The sequence below is a fragment of the Gracilinanus agilis genome, chromosome 6, assembly GCF_016433145.1.
Source record: "Gracilinanus agilis isolate LMUSP501 chromosome 6, AgileGrace, whole genome shotgun sequence".
NCBI classification, from domain to species: Eukaryota; Metazoa; Chordata; class Mammalia; order Didelphimorphia; family Didelphidae; genus Gracilinanus; species Gracilinanus agilis.
In genome coordinates, this window is record NC_058135.1 from 249,878,955 (window position 1) to 249,898,484 (window position 19,530).

The 19,530-nt window shown below is 37.0% G+C and overlaps 1 protein-coding gene across 1 annotated transcript in view; it reads left to right on the forward strand.

Moving 5' to 3' along the window:
- Positions 1-16,834, forward strand: part of ANO3 (anoctamin 3) — a 575,082-nt gene extending 558,248 nt beyond the window's left edge. The window contains exons 22-25 of the mRNA XM_044681841.1: positions 5,419-5,566; positions 10,823-10,903; positions 11,072-11,177; positions 16,652-16,834. Of these exons, the coding sequence (XP_044537776.1) occupies positions 5,419-5,566; positions 10,823-10,903; positions 11,072-11,177; positions 16,652-16,834 (518 nt within the window). The remainder of the gene's footprint in view (positions 1-5,418; positions 5,567-10,822; positions 10,904-11,071; positions 11,178-16,651) is intronic.
- Positions 16,835-19,530: the final 2,696 nt, after the last annotated feature.

The window sequence follows — 19,530 nt, forward strand, 5'->3', positions numbered from 1 at the left end:
AGGATTGATTTGCACCACCAAGAATGGGCACTAAAAAAGGATGCTTAAAATGATGGCTGCACAGTTTATGGATTCTCCCAATTGAAGGGATACTGCACAAGTTGAAATGGTCCATTTGCAGATTCTACTGTCTAGCTCTTGTCTCTCCCAGCCTGTCAAAAAAGTGAAAAATTCCATCCACTGCCCAGCCACATCATTTCCCATGGGCATGTTTGAAAGAAAGTTGAATCTGTAAACAATTAAAGGGCATAATAATAATAACATGTTAAAGGCATATAAATATTTTAGGAATATGGAGACATTCCTTCAAAGAGTAATAGTAATGGCCGAAGACTGTGTGTGCATCATTGGATGAAATGAATATTACTATTTAACATCTAATATTCAGAAGTGGCATTAAAATGCCCTCCATGGGTAACATCCTTGTGAATTCAATCAACAACATGTTGACACAGAACAATTGACAGAATTTTTTATGGAAAAGAAAGAATTATTTTACAGGAATTCAAACTTATCACAAGAAATTTTAAAAAGGATTTTAGTTTTGCCTAAGTGATATAATTTAGTAATTAATGTAGTTATTGCACAGAAATGGTAGAAACTACAAAGCACATCATTATAGGCTGAGAAAATTTAGCACCTACTAAATACCTAACAAGATATCGCCTAGTGGCTAGAATTATATATCGCAGACTTGGTTGGTTCCACAAACTCAGAAACAAAAGATCCTTGTGCTACATGTTTATACCTCAAACTCTCCTTGAGAATTCAATGAATAGAATGTATTATGATGACACTATTATCGCGGATGAAATATTACCAACATATGACTAGGCATGACATTGGTCTATAAAAAATTAAGAATAATGGTTTCTTTAAATGGTTGCCACCATAACAAACATTCACAATCTCCAAACCACATGGAATACAAAACTTTCAAAATATTGAGATCTAGGCAAAGAAATTTAAACCAGATGGAAACAGAATGATGTCACTCCAGGCATCTAGACTCCTACAGAAGTCACCCCAGATATGCTTTTAATGAAACTGCAGAATATAAAGTGGCTCCCTAATAGAGGGTTTATGTTCCATTAGTATGATCAATTATTTTGTTTGCATGTGTAGTAGACTGCAAAGTATTAAACATACAAGAATAATGATGGGATAATTACTTATTGGGGGAGCATTTATATCTGAATTATATCAAAATTATATGAAAAATGAGAAGAGGAAATAACAATAATAACAGCAACAGCAGCTCATGATTCTATAGGGCTTTTAATGGCTTAGAAATATGTATACTTAAAACTACCCTAGTAGATGGTACAGAAAACATTCTTATCTCTGTTTACCTCATAAAATAGATTTTACATTCTGGCTGTATTAATGCTACCTCTTTTTTTTCCTGTCTACAAAACAAATTAAGGCTTCTCCCAGAAAATCAGGCTAACTGCCATGGAGGTATTTGATTTGGTTTCTTAAGACACAAAAGATAGAGGATCAAGGATGAGATTTACAAAGAGGGAGATGATATTTAAGGAAAAACCTGACAATCAAAACTGTGAGATAGTGGAATGGGCTGCCTTAGGAGGCAACATAGATTTCCTGACAATAGGTCTTCAAGCAGAGACTGGAAATTATTAGGAATATTATAGAGAAAATACTTTTTTTAATTAATTAATTTTTTTCATTCAACAACTCCTTCCTCTCCCCATACCAAAGAAAGCATCATCCAGCAAGATATATAGATTATGTCTTTCATATTTCTACTTCTCAGTTCATTCTCTGGAGGCAAACATTTACAAGCTATTCTTCAAACTTTAAATATATATATATATATTTTTTTCTCTTGGTTCTATTCATTTCACTCTTCATTATTTTATGTAATTCTTTCCATGTTGTTTTTTTTTAAATTTATCTGCTCATAGAGGGATCTTGTACAGTCTTGAGGATGGACTGGTTGGCCTTAAAGGTTTCCTCTACCTCTGAGACTGATTCTAAATAACGCTGTGCCTTTCAGTAGTTGCCTCATGAGTAAAACAGGGGGTTTGAACAAGATAGACTTCATGGTCTTACCTAATTCTTTTACAAATTCATTCAGTAAGACATTAGGAAAGAAAATAGTCAAGGTGTAATAGGCCAATGCAACATTGACTTGGAATCTTGATGGTTGAAGTCCAAACACTTAGCCTTGGCAAAAGGTCAGATGTGTGTATGTGAATGGAGGGATTGGGGTGATGGGGGCGTGGGAATGTGAAAGATCCTCGAAATTACAGGGTTTGGGAAATGATTAGTTTATCAGCCATGGAATGAACTTCTAAGTTCTAAGTTCTAAGTTCATTCTATGTAAAGGGCTTTTCAAATATAGAGCAAATGTAGGAAGGACTGATTTCCTTGCTAACATGAAGTCAGATGGTTGGCAGAAGCAGGCAAAGTTGAGGCCCACAGCCAAATCCATGTGGTCAAAGCCAGAAAGGCAATAAAAATGCAGTATGGATATGGTAAACAAAAGCCAAATCCCAGGTCACAGGAAGATTATAAAGTTGGTACTTTGCTGGGATGTACAGCTGTTTAACAGAGTGGCTGAGCATGGGTTAGGGAGAAGGAGACAATCTACCCTAGTTTTCATTGTACTTGTGTAGATTTTGAGATAGCATTTGGAAGTCTTTATCAAAGATTTAAAAACAAAAGATTAAAAAAAAAGAAAAAGAAAAAATGTCTATGAGCACTTTCTTATTTCTTTCTATCATGCCCCAGTCTCTTGCCTTCTGGGAAAAGGAGAAAAATGTGATTCCATTACACTATGTCTCCTGGATATTTTCTTTCCTTTGTGGATCAGGGAAGAAATACCTTCCCTCATATCAGTTCTTCTGCCTTTGGGGGAAGAGGAAAAAAAATGCCATTCCAGCTTACCTTCCTTCCAGGAAAAAGAGGAATATTATCCCCTCATATCTTCCCACTAGTCTCCCTCAGGGCTGCCTGAGGCCTTACTCCTCCCTTTTTTCCATCAGAAAGTCAAATCAGTTGCCAAAATCTGTTGACCCCCTTTTGGTTTAACTTCTCTTGGAATACAGCTCCTTCTCCCCTCTGACCTTGCCACCACACTGGTTCAGGCCCTCAGCACCTAGAGCTTGGACTGTTACAATATCTTTCTAAGTGGTCACCCTTTCTAGATTCTCTCCTTGGTTGTCCAAATAGTCTCCCTAAAATTTGGACCATATCACTCCCTTGAATCAAAGTCCCATGGTGCAAATTCCAGTTGCCTCCAGGATCAAATATAAAATCCTCTCTTTAGCATGTAAAGCCCTTCCCAAGCTGTCCCCCTCCTACCATTTCAGTGTCCACAAGCCTTACCCCGCTGTGCTCTTCTATCTGACTTCCTTACTATTTATTCCTTGAACAAGTCACTCCATATCCTCCATATCACTGTTTACATTGTGTTCTTATTGTATTTACTAACAACCAAAAGTCAACTCAATCCTTTGGTTTGATTTTTTTTTAATTCATTGCCTGTCAGTCACGTCTGGAATTCTCTCCCTTCTCAACCCTGTCTCCTGTCTTCCTTCTGTTCCCAATGAAAGTTCCACCTTCTGTGAACCTCCTTAATACTAGGACCTTCTCTCTACGTAAAATCTCCAATTTATCCTAAATGCATCTGGTTTATACATAACTGTTTGCACATTTTCTTCCCTATTACACTGTGAGCTTCTTAAGAGCAGAGACTTATCTTTTGTCTTTCTTTGTGTCTCCAGTTCTTAGGATGGCTCCTGGCACATATTCGCCTCTTAAATGCTTATGGAGTAGGACTTGAGTTCAAATGTGACCTCAGACTCTTCCAAGTTATATGACCTTGGGCAAGTCACTTAACCCCAATTGTCTAGCCCTTACCTCTCTTCTGCCTTAGAATTGACAGTAAGACAGAACGTAATGATTTCTTTTAAAGCTTGTGGAGTGAATCAATAAAAAGACATTTATTTATTACTAATTAAGCACTAAGCACTAGGATACAAATAATAAAAAAGGGAGCTAATCCCTCCTCTCAAGGAGCTGACATTCTTTTATTTATTTTTTTTTTAAATTAAACCCTTTACCTTCTGCCTTGGAATCAACTGGAATCAATACTGCATATTGATTCCAAGGCAGAAGAGTGGTAAGGGCTTGGCAATGGGGGTTAAGTGACTTGCCCAGGGTCACACAGATGGGAAGTGTCTGAGGCCAGATTTGAACCAAGTACCTTCTGTCTCTGTGCCTGGCTCTCAATCCACAGAGCCACCCAGCTGCCCCCAGGAGCTTACATTCTTTCTAATAGAGGAGATAATGCATATGAAAGTCCCAGGAGCAAGTCAAATGGAAAAGTCCCATATTCCTAAGGTTGCAACAGTACAACAGATGGTAATCTTTCATCTGGGGCATCATTTCCACTCATAAAATCATTTTCATTTCCTGATGTTATACCATTTGACAGTGCCAAGGACTGCTGTAGCCAGAACTTTCCTTTCTGGGTCTTTACTAAATGTGACTGCAGCATCTGGAGGAGCAGTTGCCAGGCTGCATCTCCACAGGGCTTGCTTCCCAGGATCATGCTGGGGCATGAACTGGAAATGCTGCTAATCCCAAGGCTTTGGGGGTCAGGGCTCTGCGCTGTCTTCAGAGCCTGAGGGAAGATGGTGGTCAAAGTGGACTTGGCCATTTGACCCTCCTATCACATGCTGCCTCCTCTCTCTCTTTCTCCCTTGGAGTCCCTGCTACTTCAGCTAAGCTAGAGAGTAATAATAATAATAATAATAATAATAATAATAGTAAAATAGTAAAATAAATAGTAAAACAACAAATCACATGTATATAATGCTTACTATGTCATGTGCCAGGTATTATTATATTACATTACATTACATTACATTACATTATATTATATTATATTACATTACATTACATTATATTATATTATATTACATTACATTATATTACATTTATATTATATATTATTATGTTATATATTATTATATTATATTATGTTAAGAACTTTATAATTATTATCTTCTTTAATCCTCACAACAGCCCTAAAAAGTAAGTTGTATGTCTTAGATTTAGAGGAGAAGAGAACCGCAGAAGCCATTTAGTTCAACCCTCACGTTTTACCAATAAGGAAAGAAACTGAAGCCCAAGGAATTTGCGATTGTCCAGGGTCACACAGCTGGTAAACATCAGAGCTGACTTGATTCTTGAGACTCTAAACGTAGTGCTTTCTCTAATATACATTTCCTTTCTATGTACTGAATCCCCCAAAAGAATGTGAACACCTCGATGGAAATGACTGTTTCAATTTTGTGCCCTATACAGTACCTCATGTGTAGTAGATGTTTAATAATTATCTGTTCAATATTCCTTGCCACTGATCTAGAATCTTTCTCTTCCCAGGAATCTGGTATGGAATTCTTGAAGGAATCGGTGTATTAGCTGTGATCACCAATGCGTTTGTAATTGCTATCACTTCTGATTATATCCCACGCTTTGTCTACGCATTCAGATATGGTCCCTGCAAAGGGCAAGGATATAGTCAAGAAAGGTAAGCTTAGAATCCCAACAAAACCTTTTTACATCAAATAAAAGGGAACCGTGTTGGCACGGATGGGTGCTGGGAGCTGCAAGTCTACATGCTGCACTTGTAACCATGAAGTCCATGGTGATGCCCAAGCATGGGCACCTCTCGCTGCCCGTTCTATGGGATTGTGGGAGGTGAAAGACTCTTACTGTAGGCAGCTGGTGCCACAGAAACAAGAGGAACCACAATCAGCTAAGACAGGAGTATTGTGGCAATGCGGGGATCAGAGTGAGGAACTCCTATTGTGCTATGAGAAATGAGGGAATAAATGGTTTCAGAAAACCATGGAAAAACTGATATAAACTGGTTCATTAGGAAATAAGATAACGAGAGGAATAATCCATACTCTTTCATCAATATCACATAAAAAGGAACATAAAAAATAAAAAAATTTTGTAAACTAATGAAGAAATGAACAGAACTAAGAGAATGATTTATACACACACAAAAAAATGTAAAAATAAACACCTTGGAAAATGATGAAAAGTATGTTTGATATCAGATATATAATTCATGCATATGTCATTATAGTATTATAGACTATATATAGTTTATTGTTTATTATTTATTATTTTGTTTATATTCATATATATCTATTATTTATTAGTATATATTATATAACACATTGTTCTTTGTTATTTATATATAATATGGTATGTGTTATATGCATAATATATAGTATGGATTATATACATAATATATATTGTGGATTGTATATATAATATATGCTACACACTTAATATAATATATGTAATATACATAATCTATGACATGATATATAATGATATATGATATCATGTAATATGATATCATGTAATATAACATAATGTAATTTGATATGATGTAACATGTGATGTATTACATGATATAATATGGCACAATATAATATAATATGATATAGTATAATGTAATATGATATAACATGGTATGACAATATAATGTGATATACTATAATATGTAATATTATATGATATAGCATATGATGTAATATAAGATATAATATGGCATAACATAATGTAATGTAATGTGATATATCTAATATATATTATATGATATAATGCATAATGTAATATATGATATAATATAATATGATATAATGTAATGTAATATTATATAACTGTATGCATATATGTGTCTATATACATGTGGGTATATACACAGACATATACTATATGTATATGTATATGCATATATGGGCATGTATATATATATATATATATAAATATATATATATATATATATATATATGTGCGTGTGTGTGTGTGTGTGTGTGTGTGTGTGTGTGAAGTGAGGATTTTTTCCCCTTAAGTGCCTATTTGTTACAAGAAATTTTTCTTTTTATTTCCAGTGGGCTGGGATATAGGAAAGAGAGAAAATACCTTCCTATAATTCTTTTTTTGTTGTTTTTGTTTTTTAAGTAGAGAGGTAAGGTTGCTGCAAAGATGGCAACCACATGCATTTGCAGAAGAGGATGCAGAGTATTGGCTTTCCTTAACTAACTTTGTTACAAGAGATCTCTCATTCAGGGACCTATAAATCCTTTTACTGTACAAACAAAACATTTTTAAAAGAAAGTCATAGAAGTTAATGGATACAAAACAGTTGGTAACCATAAAGCTCTCTATAAAACCGTGATTAGAAAGTCAGCCCTGACCCCTACAGAAATTATTCCGATGCTCTGACTTCCATCCCCTGTCAAAGAATGATTAAATTGCTGCTACCTCTTCTGCCACCTAGTGGCCAAAAGTGGTAATGCCTGCTCTATATTGTGTTCTTTCCCGTTTAGGGATATGCCTCCTGCTCCTGACTTGCAGACATCCTTTTCCCATTCTATACAGTCTGCCATGTTTAAGTTTTTCTTATTATTAATCTGAAAAAGTGCCAGACTTGGAGTTAGGAAATCTTGGGTTCAAATGTAAGTTGTATGATTGTGGGCAAATCACATAATTTTCAACTCAGTGATCAACTCAATAAGAAGGAGGAGAAAGAGAAAGAGTTCATCTATATGAAATTTGATGGTTACCAATGACTTTGCATATATTATCCCATCTCATCTTTACAATAATCTCCTTTTCCATAAAATGAGGAAAATAACACCTCTGGTACATTAGAAATAGTCCTGGCTGTGGAGTCAAAGACCACCTCTCATGCCTACCCAAGATGAAGTCTTGATTTTTCTACATTTTCTGTGTGTACCTTTAGGCAAGCCCTTAATCTCACTAGCCCTTGGTTTCCTTAACTGTGACATAAGAGAGCCAGACTGGAAAGTTGGGGAGTCCCTCTCTATTTCAAGAAATCCTTTGTAGACTTTCAAATATTCTACAGATGTCAGCTATGATTATTCCAAAATAAATTGCATTGAAATAATTTGCTATGCATTTTTATGCCAATTGTTGTTACTATTAGCTGTGTGACACTAGGCAAGGTACTTCCTCTCCTTTAGCTTTAGTTTCCTCGTCTATGAAATGGGGGTAATGAGAGCACCTAACTCACGGTCTTTGCAAGGATCAAGTGAGATAATATGCATAAAGTGCTTTATAAAGCTTTAAGTCATATATAAAAGCTATGGTTATTATTAATAATAGCAATTGAACCATCTGAGCAGCAACTGCTACCCTGAAATAGAAATTGTAGTAAAAACATTATCATATTTAACATTTTAAGAACATGATCTATTTATCCAATTGGAGTGGATGAACTGTTTTTCCCAATTTATTCATTATTTTGTTGTTCAATTGTTTCAGTCGTGTCTGACTCTGTATGATCCTATTTGGGGTTTTCTTGGCAAAGATCCTGGAGTGGTTTGTCATTTCCTTCTCCAGATCATTTTTATAGATGAGGAAACTGAGGCAAATAAGATTAGGTGACTTGTCCAGGGTCACAGAGCTAGTAAGTGTCTTAAGCCAGATTTGAACTCCGGAAGATTCGTCTTCCTGACTCTGGGCCCAGAGCTCTGAGCAGGTACCACATGGCTGGTCAAAAAGTCATCTCTGCATGCCAATGCCCACCAAATAGCCAAGGTTCCAAGGTCTGTATAGGCATACCTGGGGTCTGAATACAAAACCAAAGCCATTCCTAAAAAGCCCTCCTGACCAACTGCCTGGCTTAATTCTACCCATCAGTCAAAAACTCCTTGGCCATACCTCCTTTGGGAAACTTTCTCTGCTTGCACCAGTCTTTGCTCTGAATTCCAACTTTACCCCAAGAAATATTTATAGGATTAGAGATTTAGAAATAGAAGGTTGAAGTCACAGAGGAGGAAACTAAGGCTGAAAGATGAAATTGTTTGCCCCAAATCATAATCGTTATTACATAGGCAGAGCTGGGTTGGGAACTTGGACCCTGGTACTCCTTATCCACCATTCTTGCCATTATACCAAGTATCGGCTTATGTCCGTAAAGCTCATTGTTCTGATGCAAGTCTTATATATCTACACTCTACCTATAAAAAGGTTCCATTCCCGTTCAAAGTCACCAAGCCTATGTTTGGATTAACCCTAATGAGTCACTCAGACTCCTCTGTAGTCCCCCACCCTGAGATGATAATAGCTGTTAAAAATATAAGAAACGACAATTTGCATATAAATCTAGAGAACTAGATAAATTATTTTATCTATAAATCTAGAGACTAAGATAAATTATTTTAGTCTATATACACTGCTTTCCTAAGTGTTTTTTTTGACTGACTGACTCACAACAACCCATTAAGGTAGTTAGAATAAGTATTATTATTCCCATTTTATACATAAGGAAACTGAGGTCCAGTACGGTTCAATGATTTGTCCATAGTTGCATAGGTAGTGAGTGCAGAGCCAGGCCTGGAACAAAAATCTTAAGCTCTTTCTACTAAAGACATGCTCATGTCTAATACATCCTATACCAGCTTTCTCTATGCCCTTCGTCCCTTTCTAATTACTACTAATTCTAATTACCAATTTCTAATTCACATCTCTCCTACTCTTTATAGGCAGCTAACGTAGTAGTCAAGTACAGAGGATCCCAGATTTGGAGTCAGGAAAACTTAAGGTCAAATTTGAACTCAGATACATATTAGCTATACAAATCTGGACAATTCACTTAATCTCTCTTTCCTCTTTCTTCACCTTAAAAAGGAGATGATCGCAGCACTAACTTCCCACAGTTAGAAGGATAAAGTGAGAGATTTATAAAGGGCTGGGTAAATATTAAAGAGCTCTATAAATGTTTAGTATTATTACCATTTACAATAAAAAATTTCTGGGAAAATATGTTTGCCTCTCCCACATCATTAATATTATATGTACATACATATATATGTATATATATAATGTCATGCTATGTATTATATATCATGTAAAACTATGTTATATATCATAGTATCTAATACTATATGTTATGTATTATATGCTATACAATGTTATATTTATGTTATTATATTTGTATCATATTTCTATTTCTACATTATAGTATGTAATAATGTGCATTACATTTATGTTATATTTGTATCATATTATATTTATAGTATATTTTATATTATGCCATAATATATAGTGTATTTATGTTGTTTATATTACATTTCATTAATATTATATTATATTTATATTTTATATATTATATATTGTTTTATATTATACTTGTATATTATATTTATATATTATATATTGTGTTTTATATTATACTATTATGTTATATTATATTTCATGTTGTTATATTTTATGTTATTATATTTATAATACCCATTATATGTTACATATTATATTATATTATATTATATTAGTATATCATATAATACCCATTAAATTTTATATATTATAATTATAATACCCCTTGTAATTGCATGTTCATCCTCCCACTCTAGCAATTCCTAGTGATTCTCATTTCAGTCTTCTTGATTCTCAACTAGGGGCAGCTAGATGGCACAATGGATCAGGGTCCCTGGTTGAGAGTCAGAAAGACACATCTTCCTGAGTTCAAATCCAGCCTCATAGAATTACTAGCTGTGTGACCCTAAGCAAGTCACTTAACCTTGTTTATCTGTTTCCTAATACATAAAATGAGCTGGAGGAGGCAATGGCAAACCACTCCAGTGTCTTTGCCAAGAAAATCCCAAATGGGGTCACAAAGAGTTAGAGATGACTGGACAAAAATAAAAAGACATTCCACTCAGGAAGCACTGATGAAGAAAATTTATTCTGTATACAGCAGACAAACCTTCTTTTTTTTCCCCTTTGTTTCTCCCAGGTGTTTAAAAGGGTACGTCAACAGCAGCTTATCGGTGTTTGACCTGAGTGAACTTGGCCCAGGCCACTCCGGTTACTGCAGGTATCTCTCTTGGCCTTGTTTCTGGTTTCCCACGAGGTCTCTTCTCTCTCTGCAATCTAAGGAAGCCTTTGGCATGCTTTGTCCTCGAGCTATCTTGAGGATCGGCCCCCTTGGGCCCTGGCCGCTCTCTGCTCGGTACTTCATGCTCCCTGGTTTTGTGGCTTTCAGGTACCGAGACTACCGAGCCCCTCCGTGGAGTTCCCATCCGTACGAGTTAACCTTGCAGTTCTGGCACGTCCTCGCAGCTCGTTTGGCCTTCATTATCGTGTTTGAGGTGAGGCAAAGATCCCCAAAAAAAGGCCGTCCCCGGATCGATGAGAGTCCCCATTTTTGTAGACGGTGTTTTTCTCCTACGAACTTTACTATCCCCATTTTACAGATGTAGAAACTAAAGCTTGGTGGATGTAAATGATACAAACAAATGAACAAATGTCAGAACGTGGTACTAAATGCCTCGGTTTGGAGTCCAACTCAAAACTGGGTCTGTGCCAAATTCTTTCTTCACTTGTGACTCTCTGGCACACTGTTTATTTCACAAAAATAAACTAGACTCAGTATTTAATAAACAGCAGCCATGCAGAACTCTCATCTTCACTACTTTTGCAGCTATGTGACTCAGTGGTTAGAGTGCCAGGCTAGAGTCAAGAAAACTCATCTTTCTGAGTTTAAATCCAGCCTTAGAAACCCACTAGCTGTGTGACCCTGGGCAACTCACTTACCCCTGTTTGCCTTAATTTCCTCACGTAGAAAATAGGCTGAAGAAGGAAATGGCAAACCACTCCAGTATTTTTGCCAAGAAAATCCCAAATGGCATCATGCAGACTCAGACATATCTGAAAACCACTTAACAACAAGAATAAGACCATGTAGAAGAAAACCTTTTAAGGCACTGAGAATGAAGAGATTAATCTAAATTCGATCTCTTCCCTGAAGGAGTTTAGAGGAATAAGAATGATGCATTTAGCCAGGTAACTATAGCAAAAGGGATATTATGGAAAGTCCAAAGGAGAGTCCAGACAAAATGCTTGGAAAGTTTGATGAATACAGAGATCTTTTGCAGCTACTAATATCAGGGAAGACTTCTTCAAAGATTTTTATAAATTGAGACTTGAAGGAAAAGAAGAATTTTTAAAAGCAGAAATTGGAGTATCATGATGGGCTGAGAGTGAGGCAATACATTCTGGTTAAGTGTTTCTGCAGAGCCGCAAAGAGAAAGCCACATCACTCACAGCCTTCTATAGGCAGATAAAAGACCTGGGGGACAGAGCATGGGGCCTGGACTTAGGAACACTTGGGTTCAAATCCAGCCTGAGATACTTACTAACTCTGTGATCCTAAGCAAGTCACTTAACCTCTAACTCAGTTTTCTCAACTGTAAAATGGGGATTATAATAGCACCTACCTCCCAGGATTGTTGTAAAGATCAGATTAGACAGTATTTTTTAAAGAGCTCAGCACAGTTCTCTGACACATAGCAGGTCCTTCATAAATACTGCTTTCCTTCCTAATATTTGTTAGAAATGACATAGGTGAGAGCCATTTGCTAGTCCTCTTTTCCTTAACATTTCATCTCCATTTAATGTCCTTCCACAACCCTCTCCTTGAAACTCCTGTCTAGTTGAATTCCAGTTTCCAAGTTCTTCTCATACCTCTTTAAATAGCCTCTCTCTTTTCTTTTTTTTTTTTTACGTCATCTGATTATGGCTCTCCTCTAAGAAGAGCCTTATAGTCTTTTCTTTCTCAAACAATTTTTGCCACACATTCTATCAACTTTATACCAACCACTCCCAAGTCTAATTTTTTTAACGTCCACCATTTGCATTGAACTTTTAATTTACTCCCCAGAGAATGCATTTCATAGTTCATTTAAGAGCTCAAGTGAGCCTTGACAGTTGTCCTCAGGAAATCCAAAGCTTACAATGGAGACAATCTTCCTACCCACATCTCCGTTCCTTATTTTCAGATGCTTATTGGACCCTCAGGAAATCGATTCCATGTCAATATGTCCAAAATAAACTAATATCTCCCCCTATAACCACCCCTTCCCAGTTCCCAGTTCCTGCATGTGCAGTCATCATTATTTCAGTCCAAACGTGGAAGTGTCGGCATTTTCCCCATGTCATTGCTTTCACCAGCCTCTCAGTTGGTAACGCTGCCTCTAACATTTTCCCACTTCAATCCTTTGTGTATATTGTTAGTCATCAGAAGACAACACTTTCATGGTGTCACTCTCCTACTGGAGAGAAAAGATCAGGTAGTCACTATCCTGGTGGTTAAAGAGTTGGCTATGAAGGCAGGAAGATGCGTTAAAATCCCGCCCCCCCACATACACTTCCTTTGTGATCTTGGGGACAGACTTTTCACTCCTTTACAGTTAAGCATTCTAGGCAACTCTTTAAGGTTATACATTTCAAAGAAAATAATGACCTGCATCAGTAGAGAATTTCCTGACCTGATGAATACCCAATTCCAATAAAATCAAAGATTCTGTCTAAAGATTAGTAAGTACTTACTTTGTGCCAAGAATGAAGCTAAGCATTGGGATCCAAGTGAAATCCAGTAAGACATTCTTTGGCCTCAAAGAGCTTCCATCTAATCATGGGAGGTGAGACCCAAAGTTATCTAGAGGGAGACAGAGGTGTGAATATGACCAGGGAGTGAAGTAGAAGCCAGGATCTAGAGAAGAGAAAGAAAAAGAAGCTCACCAATCAAAACCCTGCTATGTTCCAGGCCTCCCATGTGGTAATAGATCCCCAAACCAAAATTTACATCATGCTTTAAAGGTGTAAAGGAATTGACATAATTTCTCTCTTTTGGACCTCACAACAACCATGAAAGATAGCTACTAAAGGCAATATTCCCATTTTATAGTTTAGAAACCAAATACTCAGACAACTGAAGTTATGACATGCCCATGGCCACATAGCATAATCATTTTCAGAGTAGGATTTCAAGCCAGAACTGTATTTCAGAAGAGTGAGATCTACTGAGCCACATTGTGGTTAAATGTGCCAGATTCCATTAGATTGTGAGTGCGGATAGTCTATCGCTGCTCATTTTGGAGCATTTGGTGCATAGGAATATTTTAAATTATTTTAGAGTTCTGTAACTAGTAAGAGCATCTTTTTCTTATAGGATATATCCTTTGGTGTAGTAGAAATAGGTCTGGATTCCTAGGTAGGGTCTGGGTTTTGCTCCCCATCCTACCACTAACTCAGGCTGTGAGACTATGAAATAGTTACATTTTCTCCCTGATTTTTCCCTGTCCTTTTCTGTAAAACAGGGAGACCGATTGCCTTCTATATCTCATTGGTTTATTGGGAAGATCAATTGCTTGCTCTTGCAGAGCTCAATTTCCCTATTTATAAATTGAGATGGTTGGACCAGATGTTGAATCCTGACATTCTATGGTTTCCATGATGCCTACGTGGCACAGGGTGGTACAATGGAAAGATGGCCAGTCTTGGAGTAATAGAAAACTGAGTCTCAAGTCTCCCCTCTAACACTTATGACACGGTGATCCCAGATGAATCTCCTCCCCTATCATGCCCTGAGCAACTCCATTAGTAACAGAATTTCCTGTTCTAGAGCCTCTCCACATAAACACAATAGTAGGCCCAAAAGAAAAAAAAAATTAAAGCTATGATTTATTTGAAAACTTATCCAAGGACGCAGACCCTGATCATATGGTAAAATGCAAGGATATGCTAAAACTAGATCTTGTCAGTTTGTGAGAGTTGATTATTAAATTTTAAGATACAACAGAAATTGATAAACACCACCAACCAGGCCTTGAATCACTTAAGAAAGTGATGGAGAAAACATTAATCATAAAAAAATTAAACTTTACTGTATCGTATATGTCTTCTTTTTTGTGACTGAAAGCCTATTGTTAAACACTTATCCCTACATCCCTGGAAAATGACATCCATTTTCAGAAGAGATTTTCAGAAATGCACTGTAGCAATATGTTCCCCTCACAGAGGTCTCCTAAATTCCAACAAGGCTCCTTCAGAGATCGGATTCTTAGGAAAGATATTTGCCTTCCATCTAACAGTATTGTCTGTCTTTCATACAACAAAGATTTGAAGGAACCCATATTTTTCACCCTCTTTAAACTATAGAGACAATACATTCATCCTATGTTGGTCCATACCTTCCTTATACAGTGCATCCCTTGCACATAGTAGGTGTTTAATAAATATTGGTTCAATTCAGCTATATATAAATGACCTGAATTTCTATTAGAGATAAGGAACTCTGAGTCCCCGCTTCCAAATTATGCTATTTCTAGGTACATTCATGTCTCCTTTTTATTGAAGGTCTTATTGTCTTTTGAATGACGCTATTTTTGTCCTGGTGTCCCATTTAATCAACTTGTTATAGAATTCTCCAATTACAGCTTGTATTCATTTAAATTTAAAGCTCACCTAGAATTTTTTAATGGCCGATAAAGAGAAAGTAGCACTAATGAAAAACTTAGGTATATTGAATCATAAATCGTTAATTTCTTTGTTCACCTACCTTTCAAAATGAAGTACTTCTGGAATAGACCTGGAATAAAATTGATGACACACCCTTATTTGTTTTTTTAAACACTTACTTTCCATCTTAGAATAATACTGGGTATTAGTTCCAAGACAGAAAAAGTAAGCAGGACTAGACAATGGGGTGCAAGTGACTTGTCCAGAATCACACAGCTAGGAAGTGTCTGAGGCCAGATTCAAAGGCAAGACCTTCCCTTTCTTGCCTGGATCTCAATCCACTCTCCATAACACACACTTATGAAGCACTTTAAGTATTAACAGGCATTTTCTTTACCCAAACCTAAAAAGGCCATTAATGGTACGAGGGTTATTATTCACATTTTAAAGGTAAAACGTAGCATGGTATTATGGGTAAGATGTGAACTTCAGAGTCAGACAGACCTGAGATAGTCCAGCTTCTAAGACATGTTGATGAGGTGACTAATGTGGGTTTTAAAATAGTGCGATTGAGGGAACTGCATCCCCACAATGCCCCAGGAGCCCCTCTCCAGACTTCCTGGTGTGAGATTGGTCTTGAATGGACCAATCCTGTGCTGGGGAGTGACCACGCCCCCTACTTCCTTCCGTGGGATTGGTCTTGAATTAGACCAATCCCGTGCTAGGGAAGGCCACGCCCCCTACTTCCTGGAGCAGGATTGGTCTATAGAAGGACCAATCCCACGCCTAGGAGGGTACTTTGAATCCCAGAAGATACAGGGTTTGGCAGGGTTAGTGAATTTTAGCTTAGGGAACGCCTGTGGTTTTTTTTCCTTCAAATAAAGTTTTTGAAAGATCAAGGGCAGGTAGTTTTCTTTAAGCTCTTCAACAGGAAGATCAATAGCAAGTCTGAAAAAATGCTGCCAACCTGCATTGATATCTCCTCCCTTTTGATTTCTCTCTCAGTGAAATCACAGATCTCGTCCCTATCCTTTACTCTCCCACAAACAAGGAAGCAGAGACTTGGAAGTGAAAGGGATTAGCCCAAGATTGCACAGCCTCTTAGTGACAGAGCTAGGATCAGAACTCTGGTGTCCAGATTTCCTATTCAGACCTCCTCCCCTCGAACCCAGTTCACTTGAACTCTCGAGACATTTTCCTCATAGATTCCTGGAGTATCTTGTTCTTCCCTTGTATTCTTTAGGGATGTGCTCGGTTGGTTTTTCAGTTGTTTCTCTGAAGTGCTTGAAAAACTGTTTTTTTACAACCTTTTTTTCATTTTCAGCACCTTGTTTTTGGAATAAAGTCTTTCATTGCTTACCTGATCCCTGACATGCCCAAAGATTTATCTGACCGGGTGAGGAGGGAGAAGTACTTAGTCCAAGAAATGATGTATGATGCAGAATTGGAGCATTTGCAGAAACAGCGGAAATGCCATGGAAAGCATTATCACCAAGAGTGGCCTTAGTCAATCCCAGTGCCCCAGAACAGACTGAGCAATCAGCAGGGATGGAAGATTGTGGCCTTCCTGTTCCCTGCAGACTTGTGGGAAAGCACACAACTGAATAAGTGTGTGGAAATGGTGGACTGGGTGGGGAATGATTGCATCAAAGCCTTTTCTATAATTGGGAAATCCAGGCTCCAGAGGAGGCTAAAGAAGAGCCCCAACCCAGTGTGGCTATGCGCTCCGGTCAGCATGGACCAAAGGGAGCCAATAACAGTCTCAGAATCTTCCCTAAAGCACTGCGCTTTGGGGAATTTCTAGGATCCTCAAAAAAGTTTGGAGTTCTGAGCCTGGCAAGCAACCCATGGAGATGTTCAAAGTAAAGGCATGTGGCTTCTACTCCTACAACTCCTCTTCCCATTGCTCAGTTGTGATGCTTACCATGAAGGAGTCAAAAGAGCTGTTGCCTTGGCTGCTGTTACTTGATGTCCTCCCTCCTACAGGCTTCCTGTTCAGTCTCAGCTGCCCTAGTCTCTCCTCCTCCTTCTGTTTGTCTCAGTGGAAAATGCCCTGTTGAATGTTGACTATGCAGTTAAAGAATTGCATGGCACTTTTCATTTGTCTCTTTTTCAATGTCACACCAAAAAGAAAAAAGAAAAAAGAAAAAAAACTACAAATCTGACAGCTATGCTGCCTGATGGAAGAAAAAGAAAACAGTACTTCCTGGATCTGATACCTTTTATGTGTGGTGTGACTCAGCTGAATGTTAGTTTTATTTTCATAAAAAGTAGCTGGAGTCCCCTACATCGAAGAGAAGACTGGCATTTTCTGATTGAGCATATTTTGTTAGGATAGGGTCAATATGAGTTTGCCTTTGAATCTGTTGGGAAAGCTGTCCCAGAATATCACCGTGAAATTATGTAAATATATATATTTTCCCTTTTTTGTTGTATAGTGGCTTATCAAAAGTGTGCAATCTCTAGCTCATTTGACCACAAGACCCACTCTACATTATGCCCTTTTGTCTTCTTCGTTCAGGGAAAGAGAAGCTATACAATCTGCACGGGTTTAGCTCCTCTTTTAGAGATATATGCACTCTCTCTCAATGCATGAATGTAACTAAATATTATTGCTAGAATTAGATATTTTTGAGCTTTGCTTTCTACAAAAATCAATTGTTTTTGCTTTATTTTGTTTTTGAACCATCACACAAAACATAATAATAGTTGAGGGAGAAGGTATGGGTTGGCTTTATATATACAACCATAGGAGCAGAAGTCAGGGCCAATTTGAGTTCAGATGATTTTAGGGTAAAAAATGGTCTCAGTGAATTACAATAAACTAATAATACCACAGAGCATTAACCTAAAGCCAGTAGAGTGGCTATCTTGTTGTGTATATTGGAAGAGAGTAGAGAAGTATGAAAATTCAGGATAATTTTTTTCTTCCATCCTTAAAAAATTCAAGACTAGTCCTCATTTTTTGTAGAAAATCTTTACAATAATAATGTATTATTTAGGCTTCATTTCAACATTTGTTCTTAAGAATCCCAAATGGAAACTTCTTTGGAGTTGAAAATTAGAGAAATTGTGGAAACTAACTTTCCTATAGCTATATCCAATCAGATGAGGCAGCTAAGTGGCACAGTGTATAAAGGGCCAGACCTGAAGTCAGGAAGACTCAGATTCCTGAATTCAAATCCAGCCTTCAGACCACTTGCTAGCTTTGTGACCCAGGGCAATTCACTTAACCTGGTAGGTCTCAGTTTTCTCATCTGGAAAATGAGTGGAGAAGGACATGACAAACCACTCCAGTATCTTTGCCAAGGAAACCCCAAATGGGGACATGAAGAGTCAGAGACAACTGAAAATGATTGAACATACCATCAGATGCAGATATTAGAATGAAGTTTCTTATTCTTGGAAGTTGTTTCCATAATAATGACACTGAAATAATTTCCCTTTTACTTTTTAGAAGAATTCCAATAAATAATAGTAAAATACATATGAACTTTTCAGTTTTATATTAAAGGAAGAGCCAAGTTTATGCCTTGCTCCCTAGAGCAGGAGGATTCTTTATATCTTTCTCTGACCTTAAAAGCAAGTGGTAGTTTCTACCCGATCTGCTCCAAAGCTTTTCCCCTTTCCCTCTCCCAGTTTCCTGTTTTTGCTACAAGTTTATCCAATAACAATTACCATAAATTCCATCCAGGAGTTTTAGCACCACTTTTTCATAGCATGCTACCCTTTCTTCCTAATTGGTTCTAGATAGAACCTTTTTAGGGGTGCATCTAGACACTGTGCCCAGTTAAATTTGACACGTGACCTTTGTGTCTCCAAACTCAAAGTATCTTATTGGACACAAGACAGAAATAGCTATAACTTAGCCCCAACACAGAATAATGTTGGTTTGTGACATAATTTCCTTAGTCTTACTAGTGCCCTCCCTAGTGGTCCAAGACTAGATAGAACACATACTTGATTTTTTTTAATCTGAAAAAAAAATGCTAATTGAAATGGAAAAATGATATTTTAATCAAAAAACTGTGACTTTTTATAAATTATTAACTTTGTAAATCTAAAAATTAATGAGGAAACATGAAGGATAAATAATAAAAAAATATATTTAAAATTTCCCTGATTGATAGAATCAACAATAGAACCTTAGAAAAAATTTATTGGATTATTGAATGGTAGTATTTCAGTGACCACTGAAGGTAT